The 19,343-nt window shown below is 37.5% G+C and overlaps 1 protein-coding gene across 1 annotated transcript; it reads right to left on the bottom strand.

Moving 5' to 3' along the window:
• Positions 1–4,189: 4,189 nt before the first annotated feature.
• LOC131954426 (alpha-(1,3)-fucosyltransferase fut-1-like) lies at positions 4,190–19,343 on the bottom strand. Its single transcript, XM_059318094.1, has 3 exons — positions 19,167–19,343; positions 5,760–6,507; positions 4,190–5,068 (listed from the first exon to the last, which is right to left on the bottom strand). The coding sequence occupies exons 2-3, from the start codon at positions 6,505–6,507 to the stop codon at positions 4,191–4,193; spliced, it is 1,626 nt and encodes a 541-aa protein (XP_059174077.1). The 5' UTR covers positions 19,167–19,343; the 3' UTR covers position 4,190.

Below are 19,343 nucleotides of genomic sequence, written 5' to 3'. Positions count from 1 at the left end.
GTCTCGCTCAAATCTGTAACTTTGTGTTGTGTGTCTTGGAGTCTGTTTGATAGTAAGGCTGTATCATCAGCAAGTCTTTGTGTCAGGGGTCCATTGGATTCCTCTGACTGAGTCTGCTTATACCTCTCTTGTGACCTAATTTAAAACTAGCAAGAACAGTAAAGGTGCTAGACTCTACTAGAGTGAGCAATTTAGAGAATGTGACATCAAACTTGCAGATGTAAACTTGTGTTAATATTCAACGAAATTGAGTTATTATTAATATTAAGTGCGGAAATAACGTGTGTGTTTTCTTTATTTCTTAAGTATCCATGCTTTAGAATGTTTTTTTTTACAAAATATTGTTACAACTTAATTATGCCTATGCTATGGTTCCAATAGTGACACATTACATATTTAAGTCACCTAATGTCACATAACATGTTTGTCTCAACCAGTTACACAAAACATACATGTGTCACCTAATGTCACAAATCATGATTGAGTCATCAAATGTCACAAACATGTTTGTGTTAACTATTGTCACAAAACATGCTTGTGTCATCTTATGTCACAAACATGTTTGTGTTAACTATTGTCACAAAACATGTTTGTGTCACCTAATGTCACAAAACATGCTTGTGTCATCTAATACGATGAATATACCTTAGAATCCATCCTAACACTCAACTTTTACCTGTACCCATCTTCTATATAAGTAGCAGATTTATATTAATGTATCTCCCAATAGTTCACTGTATCGTATTTATTCACTTATATACATGCATAATTATATGTATGTTTTGTATCTTACTAAATTCTTTTTTAAACTTATAATCTTTTTATGATTACGTAGAGCAAATATAAACATAAAGACATTTATAATTTATATTAAGTATTTTATTTTATAAATTAAAATTTGAACAACGATACACGTGTAAATGTATATTACTATTATCATTAACAACAAGGGAACCAACACAATGCTTGTAATGCCATACACAATGGATTTTATTAGCACCAAATATTGCAGGAACGCAAATGTCGATATTTGGCTGGCACCTGGGTGAGAAGATTCATTCGAGGATTATAAGTCAGCAGACCAACTCCTCTTAAAGTGGAGGGAGGAGGGGGGGGGGGAATGTAACACCACCCTGACCTCGCTGTTTGCGGTCCAATTCTAATCAAAGATTTGGGTCACGGTGAAGAAAAAAAATCTTTGTTCGATAAAAGTAGAGGTCAAAGTTCATGTCAGGATACCCTTGACCTTCGCTCTCAATGAGAGATCAGTGCGGTAGTTATAGTCAAGTATTGAGCGGACTGCATGAATTGCTGCCTTAAAATTAGTTGAAACAATGTTGAAGTTTTATGGGTTGTCTCCCATGTATTAGGTATGTTGTGGATTACGGCCCCTTTCATGTAGGAAAACAATCTCGCGCTTAGGCAATAAAAGGAATTTTCAATAATTAACAGCAATGTAAATTATTCCAACACAAGAAATTCTACACACATGGTTATGGGAAGGCAGAATGGTGTTCCATAAACACATGCACATGTAAACATCACAATAAACATACACCTGTTTATACCAATAAAAACACATGTTTATATCAATAAACACATACCTGTTAATTTAACGATAATCAAACAGCTGTTAGTATAACAATAAACACACACCTCTAAACAATTAACACGCCTGTTAAAAACAACATAAATATAAACACACGCCTTCAATAATGAAAAGGATAAAAACATTGTCAAGGTTAACGCCATTATCAGCTATAAAAAAAAATAATGTATTCACCTAATTGTAAATAAAAAATGTACAATCGATAAACCAGTACAGCTACCGGTACGCAACGGAGGATCATTTTATGAATTTTTTCATACCCGTGTGCGATAATAATCTTCTTTAAAAAGGGGTGTTAGGTTACTGGTATTTAACTAAATACACTTAAGAATAGCTAATGTCAATGGTAACCTTATCACTAACCCCCCAACCCTAATTTCAAGTCGAGATTATAACACAACTAATAACCTAACACCAGTGGCGTAGCGAGGTCGGGTGTCACCCGGTGCGGCACTTACTGGTGTCACCCCCCAGAAGCGTAGCGACCCTTCCCGGAGACAAACTTTCAATTTTCGATTTACACCCCCCCCCCTCAAACTTTCGATTTGCACCTCTTAAAAGACTATTTAAAACTCGAATTAATCACTTAATTAAGTGGAATTATCATTTTTCTCTATATATTTTGCTATTTTTGGCCTTGGTGTCACCCCCTAAATGGTATCACCCGTTGCGGTCCGCACCCCCTCCCCCCTCGCTACGCCTCTGCCTATCAGCCTAACACACCTATTTTCGGGAGAGTCTATTATCGGACATAAATTTCATCAATCCTCCGATCAATTAAAATAAAAAATGTGTGTAGGTTTGATTATTGAATTGTGGGTGTTTGTAATATCTGGTTCAGTGTTAGGGTCAGAAACTTTGGTTACAGCTCAGGGAGGGCTTGGGTTAGGGCTAAAATCAACAGGTTATACTAGTATGTAGTTTATTACAAGTAACCCAACACCTCTGTTTTAGAAGATCCTTTTATTGTTACATCAACTGACATCAGTGGTCATTGGCACGACACATACCCCCGAATAACCGAATACCTTACTTAGGGTAATTGAGTAAAAACATAAAAACATACATGGAGACATGTTATGTAAAGTTCATATATGGGAGTAGGCAGGTCATTTCCCAGGTCAATTATCTCCCCTGTCAAGTCTCTCTTCTTCTTCCCACCCCTAACCCCGCCCCACACGTACATACGTGAAACCACTATAGGACATTACACCCCCCCCCTCATGGTCGATTACTAATACAGATTAGTTAGGAAATAAGGCTATGGTTAGGGATAGGATTACAGAAACGGAGCTGGACTGGTATTCGTATAATATGTAATCTCAGTGGGGGAGGGTACTTACCCGTGCCGGGGGTTAATTAATTTGGGAGAGGGAGGGGGTAATAACAGGGAGGTGCAATGTCCTGGACCCAGTAAATGTATAGAAGCTTATAGTATACTGGTATTCTATAAGTCACGCATTTTTTGCCTATATGTGCCTTATCTATTTACCTGCAACTTTAAATTAAGATCTCCGGCCGACGGAATGACACAACTAACAGAACTCTTAAGATCCCCATACTTCCAGCAGTCTTCCTTCAGATTAACAAATCGAATTTTAATTATAAACTCAGATTAGTTTGTCAACGCAGTGTCTTTGTAATGAGGCTTATCAGTAGGTATTTCGTTGTTCTATCAGTAGGTATTTCGTTGTTCTATCAGTAAGTATTTCGTTGTTCTACCTCACCGGTGCAATTATGGCCGCCGCATTGGAGCTGCGCTTAAAACCACAGCAGTGTTTTTCAACCTGTGTGATTCTGTTTGCACTCCCCCGCCCCCCACTCTCACGTGCCCTTTGCTACCGTGCATGCCTCGTGAGTAAAACAGACGATTATGACTGTATACATTTTAAATGCATCTACTGTCATATGTTAAGACTTGTGTAATTAAAGGCATGTTTTCAAAAACCAACACACAAGTATGCACTTTTTAAAAACTAATCTCAATTTTTTAAAAATTCAAAACTATTAACATATCAAGCTAAAACAATAATAACGTTTAAAAATGCATAGCAATTTTTACGGACGGCAGCGTATATTGTTAGTTGCCTGTTTTTAAATCACGAACAAAAACATTTTCGAACTAAGATTTGGTAAAAATATTCTACCAAAATATAAGGCTAATTTAAATAATTAGCATATGAACAGCTCACTTGCGTTTAATTAGAACATTAATTGATAGACAGTGTACATAACATGTTAACTAACCCTGTGGATTGAGTCATAGTATGTGTAATGTAACAAGATGTTCCCTGAACAGATGCAACAAATATAAAAAATATAATACCCATAATTCATTTCCCGATAGTTTGTTCGACTTCAAAGTCTGAGCGGTAGTCCAGTATAGACAATTCTACAATTGTTGCGGTCAGTTTCAGAAGCAAGTAGGATATGTGGAGTGCTATATGTTCCGTTGACACATGCAGATAAACTGATATAATGGCCACGGTATGCTCAGCAGCTTTCGGTTTCTAACGGAGCCAATTTCAGGAAATGAACTCACGACTTTAAGGCCACGTCTTACCTACCCTCCCGTTTTTATTTAAAAATACCTCTCATCTAAATCCTCTGGGGAACGACACTGGTAGTCATGGTTACCGAACCACGCCCGTATATCCGGCACCACCTTGGCGTACTTGTCCAAATTCCACGCCCGCCGGCACAGCTCGCAGACCGGCACCGCCTCGTACCGGAACTCCAGGAAGGTCGGCCTGAACCCCTGGAGGGGGTAGTCCTCAAACACGGCTGCGTACCTGTCCTTTTCCTCCAACATTTTCACGTACTCGTCGTCGTGAGCGTCAAGGTATGAAATCCTCTCCGCTAAATCCGCGGGGGATTTAAACCCTGCCGTGTTGATAAACACCCCAGGTGGGGCGACGCCAGTAAAAGACGCCCCAGCCCTGGCGATAAGTATCAAATCCTTGTCAAAATACCGAAAGAATTTTTCAGTTATATAATCTTTGCATAGATGATCTTCAAAACTGAGGTAGAATTTGTACTTTTTGCTGATGAAGTCAAGACAGTTACTGTGGTTATTTCTAGGGCAATGAAACAAACCACACGATCCGTATACATCCACAGGGATGTTGTCCCGTAGCTCACGGACGTACTCTTCAAGTTTCGAACCCGTGCTGCACCGGGTGATAATCGCCGCCACCAGGCCAGTCTTTGACGCCAGGATCTCGCTGTAGTTCCGGACCCGTGGTTCCTGGAGTTTCAGCACCCGCCCGTACGGTACCGGCACGTCGGAGTCGTGCCTGTAGGACATGGTCCAGTTGAAGACGTGCTGCCAGCGGCTGGTGTTGGTGAAGAGGTTGCCGTGGATCCAGAACTCGGATGGAACGGGTGGGTCGGTCTGGTAGTGGACCAAAACCTGGTGAGGTTTGAGTTCCGGTGGGTTCTCTTTCAGTACATAGCGTGCTGAAATGGTAATCATGGCGGCATTAGTACAGCTTTATAGTTGTAAGATATATAAGATATACAATATATATATATACATATATATATATATATATATATATATATATATATATATATATATATATATATATATATATATATATAAAGAATCTTCTTTAGACCTAGCGATCAACTGGACTGATGAAGTAGAGTTCATTTGTTTCTTGACCTCGGCATATGAATGGAAAGTGTGGTCAGCACTTTGCCCAGCCAACTTTACTTTCCCTAACATGTGTTAGGTACCTATCAGAGCTGGATGAACTCAATGACTTGGACCCGGATATGAATTCAAAACCTTCGGGTTGGCAGCATAGCGCTCTACCTCATAGACCATGCGGAATTGTGCCTTAAGTCAAAGAAACCCATGCAGATGAATGGATGAATAAACGCCGATATTAAGTATTGTTCTAGTTGCTATTATTGCAAAAACGCATTAGGTATGTTGTATTAGGTATGAATATTCCATGTGTTATTTGTGTGTGCGTGTTTGTATGTAAATATATGTGTATATGTGCTAGATTTCAGCAAAAAGTCTTCGTGTTATTTCATGTTATATTTCGGTTTGTGGAAATAAAAAAAAATAAAAAATTAAACACTAAATAAAGATGCTAAACTGTTTAAAAAGTGTTGTTCTATCCATACAATTACTTACAGTTCACTATAATGACACTGCTGTTGCCAGTAAACCGTCTGTCTGATGTCATCAAGCATGGAAAATCTGGACACACCCTTAATGGTGTCAGCTCATTATTCGGCAACACTCCAGATTTTTGCTCCCACCAAAGTATAATTTTTTTCTTCTTAATGTCCCTGGAGTCATCTGTCTCCTTCCCTTCAAAGAATGAATTTTTCACAAAGGGGAGATAAGACTCGAACCTGGACTTGTAGAATGGGTTGTCGGCCCTTTCTTTGAACGGGAACGGATGGTACTGAACTTGGTTCTGCACCGTGAAAACATTTTTACCTCCACTCGAAACCGCCTCTGAACTAAAATTTAATGGCAGTGAGCGATCGGGTGCGATTAAATATTGATGCAAATTTACTTGTCGTAATCGTGTTAGCTCAATTTCATGAATAGTCAATGAACTCGTGCTATTTTTAGACGATGGATTCACTTGTCTTAATCGAGTTAGCTCAATTTCTTCAACAGTCAATGAACTCGTTCTATTTTTAGACGACGGGAAGTTATAAATAACACCGGAAGTTGTCTTGTTTGGTAACCATCTCCTGTTTTCCAGGAGGATCTGTCCTTGCTCATTGCTCTGATAGAAAGACGAGCTAAGGACGAAGGGGGAGTCACCCCACCGTGGTCGGACGAGTATGGTGATGTGGACGAAGTTGAGGACACAGGCCAGGCAGACGATACAGGCCAGGACTACCCCCAGCGTCAGCCTTTTCATCTGGGGAAAACAAACACGCAAAGGTAGACAACGATGTGAAGGTCAGATGTAATCTCGTGCTGTAGAACTAGGTAAATAAAAAAAGGCTGGTACTGGTGAAAATACAGGTACTTGTGAAGTATCATATTTTAATACATTAACTATATTTACAGTTACTAGCGAAGTATCAATTTTAATACATCTATATATATAAAGCAAAGTGGTCAAGTGCCCGATAGGGCACTTCCCGGCGCCGCAGGCGCGTCAAATTTGGCACGATGGTGCCTTGGGGCGATACAACACGAGGGCCGGTGACGGTTGGCCGAAAAGTCGACGGAGAGGGGGGTCAAAACTGACCTCGACTGACCGGCGCCCTATATGGGCTATATTACGAAAAAAATTTCCTCCGACGACCCCACATGAAATTTTGTGAGGTGATAGGAGAACGCCTCGGGGTGTCACAAAAAACTCGCCATGTCCGGGAAAATTCGTTAAATGGGTCAAAACTGACCAGTCGTATTTCCCTATATAATCTTTGTATTTTATGGGAAAAACAGAGGGTCATTTCAAAACGGATTTGATGGCACTTACAGTCTTTACATCTGGCTAATTTTTTGCATGCTCTTAGGTAAATGGCTTGACCTTTAGGTAAAACTGTTGGTTTCACTCAAAGCCCTCGACGAGGGCTAAAAAGTGACCGCGAGTGAAATTCTCTTTATATGAGCTCTATTACGAAAAACAAATTCCTCCGACGACCCCCCTTGAAATTTTGTGAGGTGGTAGGAGAACGCCTTGGGGTGTCACAAAAAACTCGCCATGTCCGGGAAAATTCGTTAAATGGGTCAAAACTGACCAGTCGTATTTCCCTATATAATCTTTGTATTTTAAGGGAAAAACAGAGGGTCATTTCAAAACGGATTTGATGGCACTTACCGTCTTTACATCTGGCTAATTTTTTGCATGCTCTTAGGTAAATGGCTTGACCTTTAGGAAAAACTGTCGGTTTCACTCAAAGCCCCCGACGAGGGCTAAAAAGTGAGCGCGAGTGAAATTCTCTTTATATGAGCTCTATTACGAAAAAAAATTTCCTCCGACGACCCCCCTTGAAATTTTGTGAGGTGGTAGGAGAACGCCTTGGGATGTCATAAAAAACTCGCCATGTCCGGGAAAATTCGTTAAATGGGTCAAAACTGACCAGTCGTATTTCCCTATATAATCTTTGTATTTTATGGGAAAAACAGAGGGTCATTTCAAAACGGATTTGAGGGCACTTACCGTCTTTACATCTGGCTAATTTTTTGCATGCTCTTAGGTAAAGGGCTTGACCTTTAGGGAAAACTGTTGGTTTCACTCAAAGCCCTCGACGAGGGCTCAAAAGTGACCGCGAGTGAAATTCTCTTTATATGAGCTCTATTACGAAAAATAATTTCCTCCGACGACCCCCCTTGAAATTTTGTGAGGTGGTAGGAGAACGCCTTGGGGTGTCACAAAAAACTCGCCATGTCCGGGAAAATTCGTTAAATGGGTCAAAACTGACCAGTCGTATTTCCCTATATAATCTTTGTATTTTATGGGAAAAACAGAGGGTCATTTCAAAACGGATTTGAGGGCACTTACCGTCTTTACATCTGGCTAATTTTTTGCATGCTCTTAGGTAAAGGGCTTGACCTTTAGGGAAAACTGTTGGTTTCACTCAAAGCCCTCGACGAGGGCTCAAAAGTGACCGCGAGTGAAATTCTCTTTATATGAGCTCTATTACGAAAAATAATTTCCTCCGACGACCCCCCTTGAAATTTTGTGAGGTGGTAGGAGAACGCCTTGGGGTGTCACAAAAAACTCGCCATGTCCGGGAAAATTCGTTAAATGGGTCAAAACTGACCAGTCGTATTTCCCTATATAATCTTTGTATTTTATGGGAAAAACAGAGGGTCATTTCAAAACGGATTTGAGGGCACTTACCGTCTTTACATCTGGCTAATTTTTTGCATGCTCTTAGGTAAATGGCTTGACCTTTAGGAAAAACTGTCGGTTTCACTCAAAGCCCTCGACGAGGGCTAAAAAGTGACCGCGAGTGAAATTCTCTTTATATGAGCTCTATTACGAAAAACAAATTCCTCCGACGACCCCCCTTGAAATTTTGTGAGGTGGTAGGAGAACGCCTTGGGGTGTCACAAAAAACTCGCCATGTCCGGGAAAATTCGTTAAATGGGTCAAAACTGACCAGTCGTATTTCCCTATATAATCTTTGTATTTTAAGGGAAAAACAGAGGGTCATTTCAAAACGGATTTGATGGCACTTACCGTCTTTACATCTGGCTAATTTTTTGCATGCTCTTAGGTAAATGGCTTGACCTTTAGGAAAAACTGTCGGTTTCACTCAAAGCCCCCGACGAGGGCTAAAAAGTGACCGCGAGTGAAATTCTCTTTATATGAGCTCTATTACGAAAAAAAATTTCCTCCGACGACCCCCCTTGAAATTTTGTGAGGTGGTAGGAGAACGCCTTGGGGTGTCATAAAAAACTCGCCATGTCCGGGAAAATTCGTTAAATGGGTCAAAACTGACCAGTCGTATTTCCCTATATAATCTTTGTATTTTATGGGAAAAACAGAGGGTCATTTCAAAACGGATTTGAGGGCACTTACCGTCTTTACATCTGGCTAATTTTTTGCATGCTCTTAGGTAAAGGGCTTGACCTTTAGGGAAAACTGTTGGTTTCACTCAAAGCCCTCGACGAGGGCTCAAAAGTGACTGCGAGTGAAATTCTCTTTATATGAGCTCTATTACGAAAAATAATTTCCTCCGACGACCCCCCTTGAAATTTTGTGAGGTGGTAGGAGAACGCCTTGGGGTGTCACAAAAAACTCGCCATGTCCGGGAAAATTCGTTAAATGGGTCAAAACTGACCAGTCGTATTTCCCTATATAATCTTTGTATTTTATGGGAAAAACAGAGGGTCATTTCAAAACGGATTTGAGGGCTTTTACAGTCTTTACATCTGGCTAATTTTTTGCATGCTCTTAGGTATAGGGCTTGACCTTTAGGGAAAACTGTCGGTTTCACTCAAAGCCCTCGACGAGTGCTAAAAAGTGACCGCGAGTTAAATTCTCATTATACGAGATTTGGTCATTTGGTCTATGAACAGGGGAAGTAACTTTTTAATGTAATAATTTTTAAATATTTTGTATTCTCTTTTCAAGAAAAAAACAAAAATCATAGAGTATAGCATTGTTTTAAATAAATATTTTGTTATAAATTAAGTTTTGCATTGTACTGATATTGTAAAAATTAATTGTAAAAGTAATTTATTATAATATTTGATTGATACTATTCAGAAACCCCTTGCAGTTCTAATAACCGTACGAGTAATAAGTTTGCGAATATTCCTTCAAAATTTTAGTAGCATCAAATTACTCCTCTGTATAAATTTAGTCCCTATGAATTTAAGATAGCAGCCAATCACCTATTAATTAATTATTCAATTCCTCAATTATTTTGAAAACCTAAGCGAAGCTAGGCAGTATGCCTAGTTAGCTATATTTACAAGTACTCGTGAAGTATCAATTTGAACACACGAACTATTTATATAGTTAGATCTACTTATGAACTATCAATTTTAACACATTATCTACATTTACAGGTACTTGTGAAGTATCAATTTTAACACGAACTAATTATATAGTTAGATCTACTTGTGAACTATTAATTTCAACACTAACTTTGTTTACATGTATTTGTGAACTATCAGTTTTAACACACTAGCTGTAGAGACACTTGTGAATTATCAACTATAACTTACTTTTTGTATACAGAAACATGTGAATGATCAGTATTAATACACTGATATAACAATACTGTACTATGAAACATAAAGTATCGTTTCTGATCTAACATTCACGTGTTTCTTTCATATCACCAATATTAGAGCATTATGTAGCACCTTGCAGGGATTGTGTAGTTAGCACCCTATGAAGGGATTGAGTAGTTAGCACCCTATGAAGGGATTGAGTAGTTAGCACCCTATGAAAAGATTGTGCGGTTAGCACACTATGAAGGGATAGTGTGGTTTGCACACTGAAAAGATTATGTGCAACATTAAGGTGTAGTATGGACAGCACCAAGATTTGGGCACTAATTAGTGCTGAGTTGACTCCAATCCCTTTACCAAAACTAAAAAAGCATTTCAAACTGTACACGAATGCTAGAGCTACTCCCGTCAATACAAATTTGGTTTATACAACCTGAATATTAGCAAGTAGTTCACCCTGTTCTCCAAGTTAAATATTATTAACTCCGTTGTTGAAGACGAGGCTGAACAAATTAGCACGTTCCGCTTGGTTGAACAGGAGCCCCTTGTTAATTTCAGCCATTCAATTACAAGTTTATACTAATTAAAAGCCTGTTGCAGTCTAGACATAGGGAAGTATTGTGTGAGAATTTTAGACACTAGAGACACGTCTAAAGCATTAAATAGAAATATAAGATTTTTATTCAAATAATTACCTTCAGCCCTTGGCTAAGATCGATAAAACAAATCTATTCGATTCTTTGTACAACCTGAAGATAATAAAACAATCCATAAAGATATAAGTTTGCCTAAAACCTGATCTACTGATATAAAGTAATTGAAGACATTGGACAGTGGTAATATATTTGGAATAGAATACAGTAATGGACACATGGGACGGCATGGTCAAGCGTGTTAGCGTATGAATGTTATCTCCAAAAGTACCGGGTTCGAATTCCAGGGTAGATGAGGCTCAGCTAGGGATAAAAATCTCTCAAAATGAGGTTATGATAACTCCAAAATCAAACAACTGCTGCCTTATAGTTTGTTTTGGGTGGGCAAAGTCTATAGAAGGAAAGCTGAGCCCCATATGTGAAGTCCTACTGTTAATTTCTCTGTCTATAAAGTTAACAATACTTCAATCATTAAAGTCAACATTATAAAACTCTTGTCTAGAAAGTCAACTATATTTGATAAGTCCTGACAACAAGTCCTGTCAAAAGAAAAAAAAAACTACAAACCTTCGCTAAATAAGACCTCATGATAAATCCGAGGATAAGTCTAATGATAAGTTTCGTGGATAAGTCTAAAGATAAATACGTGGATAAGTCTAACGATAAATACGTGGATAAGTCTAATGATAAATCAGTGGATAAGTCTAATGATAAATCCGTGGATAAGTCTAATGATAAATACGTGAGTAAGTCTAATGATAAATACGTGGATAAGTCTAATGATAAATCCGTGGGTAAGTCTTAATAACAAGTCCAGTCCATAAATTCAAACATAATAAGTCCTAAGTCCTGTCCAATATCCAGATTACAAACCTTCGCTAATTAAGACCTAAGTCCAGATTACAAACCTTCGCTAATTAAGACCTAATGATAAGTGTTCAGCGACCAGTTAAAACAAACACTAACATCCTTCAAATAAGCGCGAAGAAAAACACATATATGTATGTATATCACCACGTCTTGTCGCTGTATTAGGTCCCCTTCTACTGGTTGAATCAGAAGGCTCACACACTATATCTTAGGGCAATAGCTGATCACGTGACTTAAACAATCAATAGCAGATCTAAAGCAGATCAAACGACCAGGCAGGTGGCATACATGTGCCGGCGGTAAAGGACTTAAAAGTCACCACAAAATAAATCGTGGGGGGGGGGGGTTAACTAACGGCAAATTTCTTTTTTAGATTTACAATTTGCATGTGTTTAACGCGGATTTAATACATACTAAACATTTATGTGTTGATATGGAATACGTCTTTTGTGTGTGAAGGTGGTTAAAGTCTTTATATTTGTTGAAGTTGTTAAAGTCTAAACATGCGCTGAACTTGTCTGCGCATGTCTGTGAAGTAATAGAAACTTTGAGCGACGCACCACCAAAGTTTTTTCAAAACATCGGCGTAGTTTTAAAATGTAGATCCTGTGAATATAATAATCACTGAACTGATGTATAAATAAGTTGTAAATAATTTTGTTATTTTGGTTATCTTAAGCAGGTGCAATTTATTGTGTGTAGTTTGTGAATACATTAGAGTTTTTTATCAAATTAACTAGCTCTGATTTAAATAAGGAAGCTGGCGTGATCTATGTTAACTTAAAATAATTTGTTTGTTTTTGTGGTAGGGGTAGGGTGCAGAGGCGTAGCAAGGGGGGGGGCGGACCGCACCGGGTGACACCATTTAGGGGGGGGGGGTGACACCAAGGCAAAAAATAGCAAAATATATAGAGAAAAATGATAATTCCACTTAATTAAGTGATTAATTCGAGTGTTAAATAGTGTTTTAAGAGGTGCAAATCGAAAGTTTGAGGGGTGGGGTGCAAATCGAAAGTCTGAGGGGGGTGCATATCGAAAGTTGAAAGACCTCGCTACGCCACTGGTGGGTTGTGAACCAATACGTGACGGGTGAGACTTAAAACAACTGTTTTCGACAGTTTAGTTTTTTTTCAAAAGTGTAAGGTATATGCTACATACCTGAATTAATGATCCACGTTTTACTTTTTTAAAATTAAATTATTCACGCGATATCACGAGCAATTAATGGCGTCATTCGTTGTTGTTTTTTTTTCAAGGATTTACAACGTCAGTTGGCGTTTTAATTGGTGTTTGAAAATGTAATCCCAGGTTTTTACAACTCTCTTTCGTGCACACCACACACTCCAAAGCTTAAAATAAAATACTTAAAAAAAACTTTTTAAAAAACCACGTTTTTCTTGTGGACTAAAAAGTAGAAAATAACTATTTACATACATTTGATGACAAAAAACGTGGGTCGGACAGATGGGTCGGGAAATTTGATGGTGAACGTACCCACGTTTTTTGTCATCAAATGTATGTAAATAGTTATTTTCTACTTTTTAGTCCACAAGAAAAACGTGGTTTTTTAAAAAGTTTTTTTAAGTATTTTATTTTCTCCTTTTTAGTCCGTTGCTACACATGAAAAACGTGGTTTTTAAAAAGTTTTTTATATAGTTTATTTTCTACTTTATCTAATCACTTGATTAAGTATGACTTGACTAAGTGTTTTTAAATACACGGACTAAAAAAATCTTGAGCGACCGATACGCTTTAAACAGAGAAAGGGTGTAATTTACGTTGCTGGCGTGGAGATCTACTCACGAATCACGTGATCAAATCTCCCATAAACAAACAAATAAACGCGAAGCTGAGTTAAGGAAAAACGTGTTTATGTGTATTTTAGCATGCCCAGCGTACCAACCGTGTCACCGTTAACAATGTGTTACCGAGTCCGTTCTCCTTTTTAGTCCGTTGCTACACATAAAAAACGTGGTTTTTTAAAAAGTTTTTTTTTAAGTATTTTATTTTCTTCTTTTTAGTCCGTTGCTACACATGAAAAACGTGGTTTTTAAAAAAGTGTTTATAAATACACGGACTAAAAATCTTGAGCGACCAGGATTCGAACCTGGGTTGTCGCGGCCACAACGCGAAGTACTAACCACTATACGATCACGGCCAGCGCGCTCACATCGATTGGGGCCGAAGTAACTGTGTCAATAAGCCTCCAGTCTTGTCGGTATCTTTAGAAATCATGTCCTCAATTTTATGGTCCTTGGGGCGTAATTAAATTAAGCTAATTACGGTCTCTAATTGCTAGTTTTTATGATTGCATCTGAAATTGTTAGGCGAAAGTAACCTGCATGCCAAATTTCAGATCTATAGAGCAATCAGAAGTGGGCTAATTTTCGATGTCAATTTTAACAACAAACACACAAACGCGAAGCTGAGTTAATAAAAACGTGTTAAATAATTGTCTAAACGTCCCGAACCCGGCACTCAATGCAAAGGCAGAACTACCAGGCCACCAAACCCTGCCTTGTTGGAGGTAGTGGGGGGGGGGGGGGGGAATTTCAGGCTGTTTGGGAGATTTGTAAAAATCTCGATTTTGTTTTTTGCACGAAAAAAAACAACAGACTGCAATGGTAATCATTCTATTGTCAATTGTACTGGCTGTCAGCGTAGACAAAAAAAACCCACTACATCAGCTGCAGTCTGAAAGATAGGTAAACTACGTCCGCAACTTATTGCTGTTGTATAAATAGAAATGGAGGAAACATCATTCAAAATGTTTAATAGGGGCCCATAAAACACTTTTAAACAGCCGATTATTGAGGAGCATAACATCATTCAAAATGTTTAATACGGGCCCATAAAACACTTTTAAACAGCCGATTATTGAGGAGCATAACATCCTTTAAAATGTTTAATACGGGCCCATAAAACACTTTAAAACAGCCGATTATTGAGGAGCATAACATCCTTTAAAATGTTTAATACGGGCCCATAAAACACTTTAAAACAGCCGATTATTGAGGAACATAACATTCTTCAAAATGTTGAATTGGGGCTCATAAGACTCATTTATATAGAGCTAATCGAAGAGGGGGAAATTATGGAATGTTTTTTTTTTACAAACTGGGTTTTTTTTGTGGAAAGGACTTTGTGGTCTCCGCTTTATAACGTGGGCTCAGTTTTACCCCCAGTGGGTCCTTTTCATAATGCCAATCTATACATATGTATGCATGAGAACTGAACATAAAGACCTTGAAAAATAAAGTTGGCCAGTTTTGAAAAAAAGGGACTATTTTTTTTTTTAAATTATATTTTCTACCCTGTCGGCGTCTTAGTTGTTATCAATAATTTAAACGTAATATATTTTTGTACTAAGCACATTTTAGAAAATGTTATTCTTCTCATTATTTTAATAACGCATATCAAAGGGAGATTAAAAAGGAACTAATTCAAAATTAACTTAAAAAAAACAAACAAAAAAAAAACATTGTGATAAAATAAACATGCAACCATTACAAACATTAAGCTTCCATATTTAATAATATACTATTGACTTACAAGTTAGATTTGAGGTTTCATTATTTTTTTCACTTTTTTAAGGATTTTCGACAGTAATAAAATAAAATAAAAATTTAAGCTAAATCATTTTAGGCGCTAAATCTGTTTGCGCCTTAATTTATTTGCTTTGTTCTTTTTATAATGGAAATCTTTGGCAATGAATAGATTAAATTGCTAAATTAGGAAATAGTTTAGAATGTGTGTATATATATATATATATATATATATATATATATATATATATATATATATATATATATATATATATATATATATATATATATGTATATATGGGCCTGGAACATCTTTGCTGGGGAGCCTTATTTTGATAAGTTCCGCCACTAAGTCGACGCATGCATCAGCCTGTAACAACTTAACTCGAGGTCTGTCATGTTTAATCTACTCTTTACATTCATCAAAGAGGAGGCTATCCATAGAATCTACTAAGTCGGGCCGACGAGTTCTATTATGCAGCGTCGAGCTATACGATAGGATCATCGAACTGGAAAAGGCAAGAATCCAACCCTACATACCATACGAAGTCCCCGTTTGCCTTCTGAAGTTCCCTAAAGTGTGTTCATTTTTTTGTTGTTACTAAAGCTTCTTTTGTACAATTGTATAAAGCTATCCTTAGGAGATCGTGCAGGGGTAATGTTACATTAAAATGTATGACAGAATTTTTATCATTTGAATAGACCGCAATCCTTTATATTATTATAATAGTTAAATGACCCCGTCACTGGAAACAACGGTACTATTTGGTACTAAAAAATGTTGTAGTTTACATCGTACGTGTCTACACTAAGTTTTAAGAAATATCTAAGCCAGCGGAGTCTGTGTGTCCAGAAATTATTATAAGAGCTGAAATTTTGGACAAAATAAGATCAAGGGAAATCAAATGCATTGTTTTATAACTCCTGTCTGATCCAGCCAGTGTTTCTTCCAGACTTTTTTCTCCAGGGGGTCACTTGAAATGTTCGGGGGGGGGGGGGGCGGACACTGTTAAAAGTATACATTTTCTATATAAATTATATAAATTTCATTTCGTTCGGGAGGGGGGGGGGGGGCGAAGAGATGCCTGGAAGAAACTTTGGATCCAGCACCCTCCCCGAGATAACACAATACACTGGTACCTCGACATACGAGTGTCTCGACATACGAGTACCTCGACATACGAGTGTCTCGACATACGATTACCTCGATATACTAGTTTTTTTTAACGATACGAACAGCTTAGAGAGCGATTTTATTTTCTGCTTTGAGTTACGAGCAAAATTTAAGATACGAGCAACCGTAATCCACGGGGTTTACAGTTCATGGGAAAACAAAACACCCCGAAAAAGTTGCAACCGTGCATCGTAGCAATGTAATGACATTTGTCTCATTCCCGCAACATTTTGAAAGGTGAAAAAGGGGGGGGGGGGAAGACGACGACATAGGTTTTGTTTTAAGCGACCTTCATGTGAAAGTGAGTAAAACGTGACGAAAAAAAGGAAGAGACAAATAAAGAGAAAAGAAGTCAGGAAAATGTAAAGAAAGTAAAAATAAATTATTCGGTAGCATTTAAGTTCAACGATGTTCAGTGAAATCTAGTTAGCGTTCCGTGAAGTTTAGTGATAACGTGTAGCTATAAAAGTAAAGCGACTAAGTGAATCAAGTGCCCGAAAGAGTTTAGCCTCGACAGTGTAGAGAGTAAGTGAACGAAGTAATGTTCCTCCACCCTACACCTACACCAACATCTTCAGTAAGCTCAAGTCAGCTGATTTCTTAAGAATATACACTTTATAATACAAGTTTATATTTTTACATTCTCCTTTATTGGTTAGGTACAATATTTGTTATTTATAAATACATTTTTCTTATTATAAATTCGTAGCAAAAACTTCAGGGGTTGCATTTTGTGAGCTGGGATAATGGGGATAATTGCTTTGAAATACGAACTATTCTTCATAAAGCATTGTTACAGAACGAGTTAAATTCGTATCACGAGGAGCCATTGTATAACACAATGAAAAACCACCCACACTAGCCGTATAACACAATATAACAAAATGAAAAACCACCCACACTAGCCGTATAACACAATATAACAAAATGAAAAACCACCCACACTAGCCGTATAACACAATGAAAAACCACCCACACTAGCCGTATAACACAATATAACAAAATGAAAACCCACTCACCCTTCCTCTTTCTGTTTTTTTTGTGTGCACTCTATAAGATCTTTAAAACTTCTTCAAATCTAAAAAAAAATAGTTCGTGTTCATGGATTAAATACATTTGAAAGAGTCGTGCCTGATATAGGTTTTATGTTTTAACATTACCACAATATGTTGCTTGAAATACTCGCGTGTTTGCCCGTAGCGACTTTTTTTAAATGTAAAAATTTCGATAAAGCTTACCTTAACGGTCTTGTGGGAGATCTCAATGTTGTGGTTATGTGCATTAGGAGGTAGTTAATGAGCTGAATGGGAGAGGGAGGGTCTAGACTAAATCTGGCATTAAACGCTGGTCACGGTTGACTTGGAAAACATTTAAGGCTAGAGTTCTTTTTAGGTAGTTTTTCGAGTTAATGTGGGTAATAGCTTGGTGCAGATTGAAGTTTAGTTTAGGTTATGGTAAGATGCAGAGTTTCTTCCAGTTTTTTTACCGCCCCCCGAACGAAATGAAATTTATATAATTTATATAGAAAATATATACTTTTAATAGTGTTCGCCCCCCCCCCCCCGAAGAAAGTCTACCGCCCCCCCCCCTCCCCCCGAAAATTTCAAGTCCTCCCCCCCCCCGCCCCGGAGAAAAAAGTCTGGAAGAAACACTGGTAATATGTAGGTCAATGTTTAGTTTAGGTTATGGTAATATGTAGGTCAATGTTTAGTTTAGGTTATGGTAATATGTAGGTCAATGTTTAGTTTAGGTTATGGTAGTATGTATGTCTATGTTAAGGTAATGATAATATGTAGGTCTATGTTTAGTTTAGGTTATGGTAATATGTAGGTCAATGCTTAGTTTAGGTTATGGTAATATGTAGGTCTATGTTAAGGTAATGATAAGATGTAGGTCTATGTTAAGGTAATGATAAGATGTAGGTCATTTTTATTTATTTGTGTTCACGTGAATTTACCAACAGAAATACATGGGTATGAATAATCGACAAATGTCGGTCAGCATTTACGTAACTTGTTGTAAGTTGTATATTGTATAGGGTTACGAGAGCACACAATTTAATACTGGGTAGGATCTATAGTACCCATAATTCGCTAGTTGATGGTACAGATAATTTCCTAGTCCTCATAAAAGATCATTCGACACACTAAAGTTCATTTACCAGTCTATAATAAAGATCATTCCCCTGAACGCACTCGTGTAAAGACCATTATGAAGTTAACTCTATGCATACGTTTTGCCCCCACCGTCATTCGATTGCAACTGTTACTCTCCCTTTCTAAACAAATTCTAAACAAAGTGTAACTTTTGTGTCTCTTTAAGTAAAATATACCAACGATCGCAACACTTTCCTACTATACTATATTACGCTCAATTAACATGTAACATAATAATGTATGTTGTAGAAGCTATTTATCTGCAATTAAATCTACTAAACGTATATATATATATATATATATATATATATATATATATATATATATATATATATATATATATATATATATATATAATATTACCTAAAGATCAAATAAACTTACTAGAGAAATAACAAACCAAAAATCCACTGAACCTAAAACATAATCCAGATTTTTAACAGACACAGAGATTCCTAAAAACACAAAAGCTGTACCTTTAAAGCAGTATAGTCAAAGTAGACTGTATTTACATCATTGAGAACTAACCTCTGTGTACCGTACACTGAAGCTGATAGAAGATCTTCTATACAAAGAGAAATAGTTGTCAATACGTCTTGTGTCGCGTCTCAGCGATTGATTGTTATGTCCCTACACGGAGGACATCTGTTGAA

This window comes from Physella acuta, unplaced genomic scaffold, assembly GCF_028476545.2.
Source record: "Physella acuta isolate Inbredline_101_S28 unplaced genomic scaffold, ASM2847654v3 ptg000997l, whole genome shotgun sequence".
Classification (NCBI taxonomy): Eukaryota; Metazoa; Mollusca; class Gastropoda; family Physidae; genus Physella; species Physella acuta.
The sequence above is the reverse complement of the archived record's forward strand: the minus strand, read 5'-3'. Positions and strand labels throughout refer to the sequence as shown.

Bases quoted from the DNA above. Each gene is read 5' to 3' on its own strand.
- LOC131954426 (XM_059318094.1), bottom strand. From the start codon at position 6,507: ATGAAAAGGCTGACGCTGGGGGTAGTCCTGGCCTGTATCGTCTGCCTG. The intron at 5,069-5,759 runs GTAAGTAATTGT...TTACCATTTCAG, and splicing joins CAGTGTCATTATAGTGAACT to CACGCTATGTACTGAAAGAG.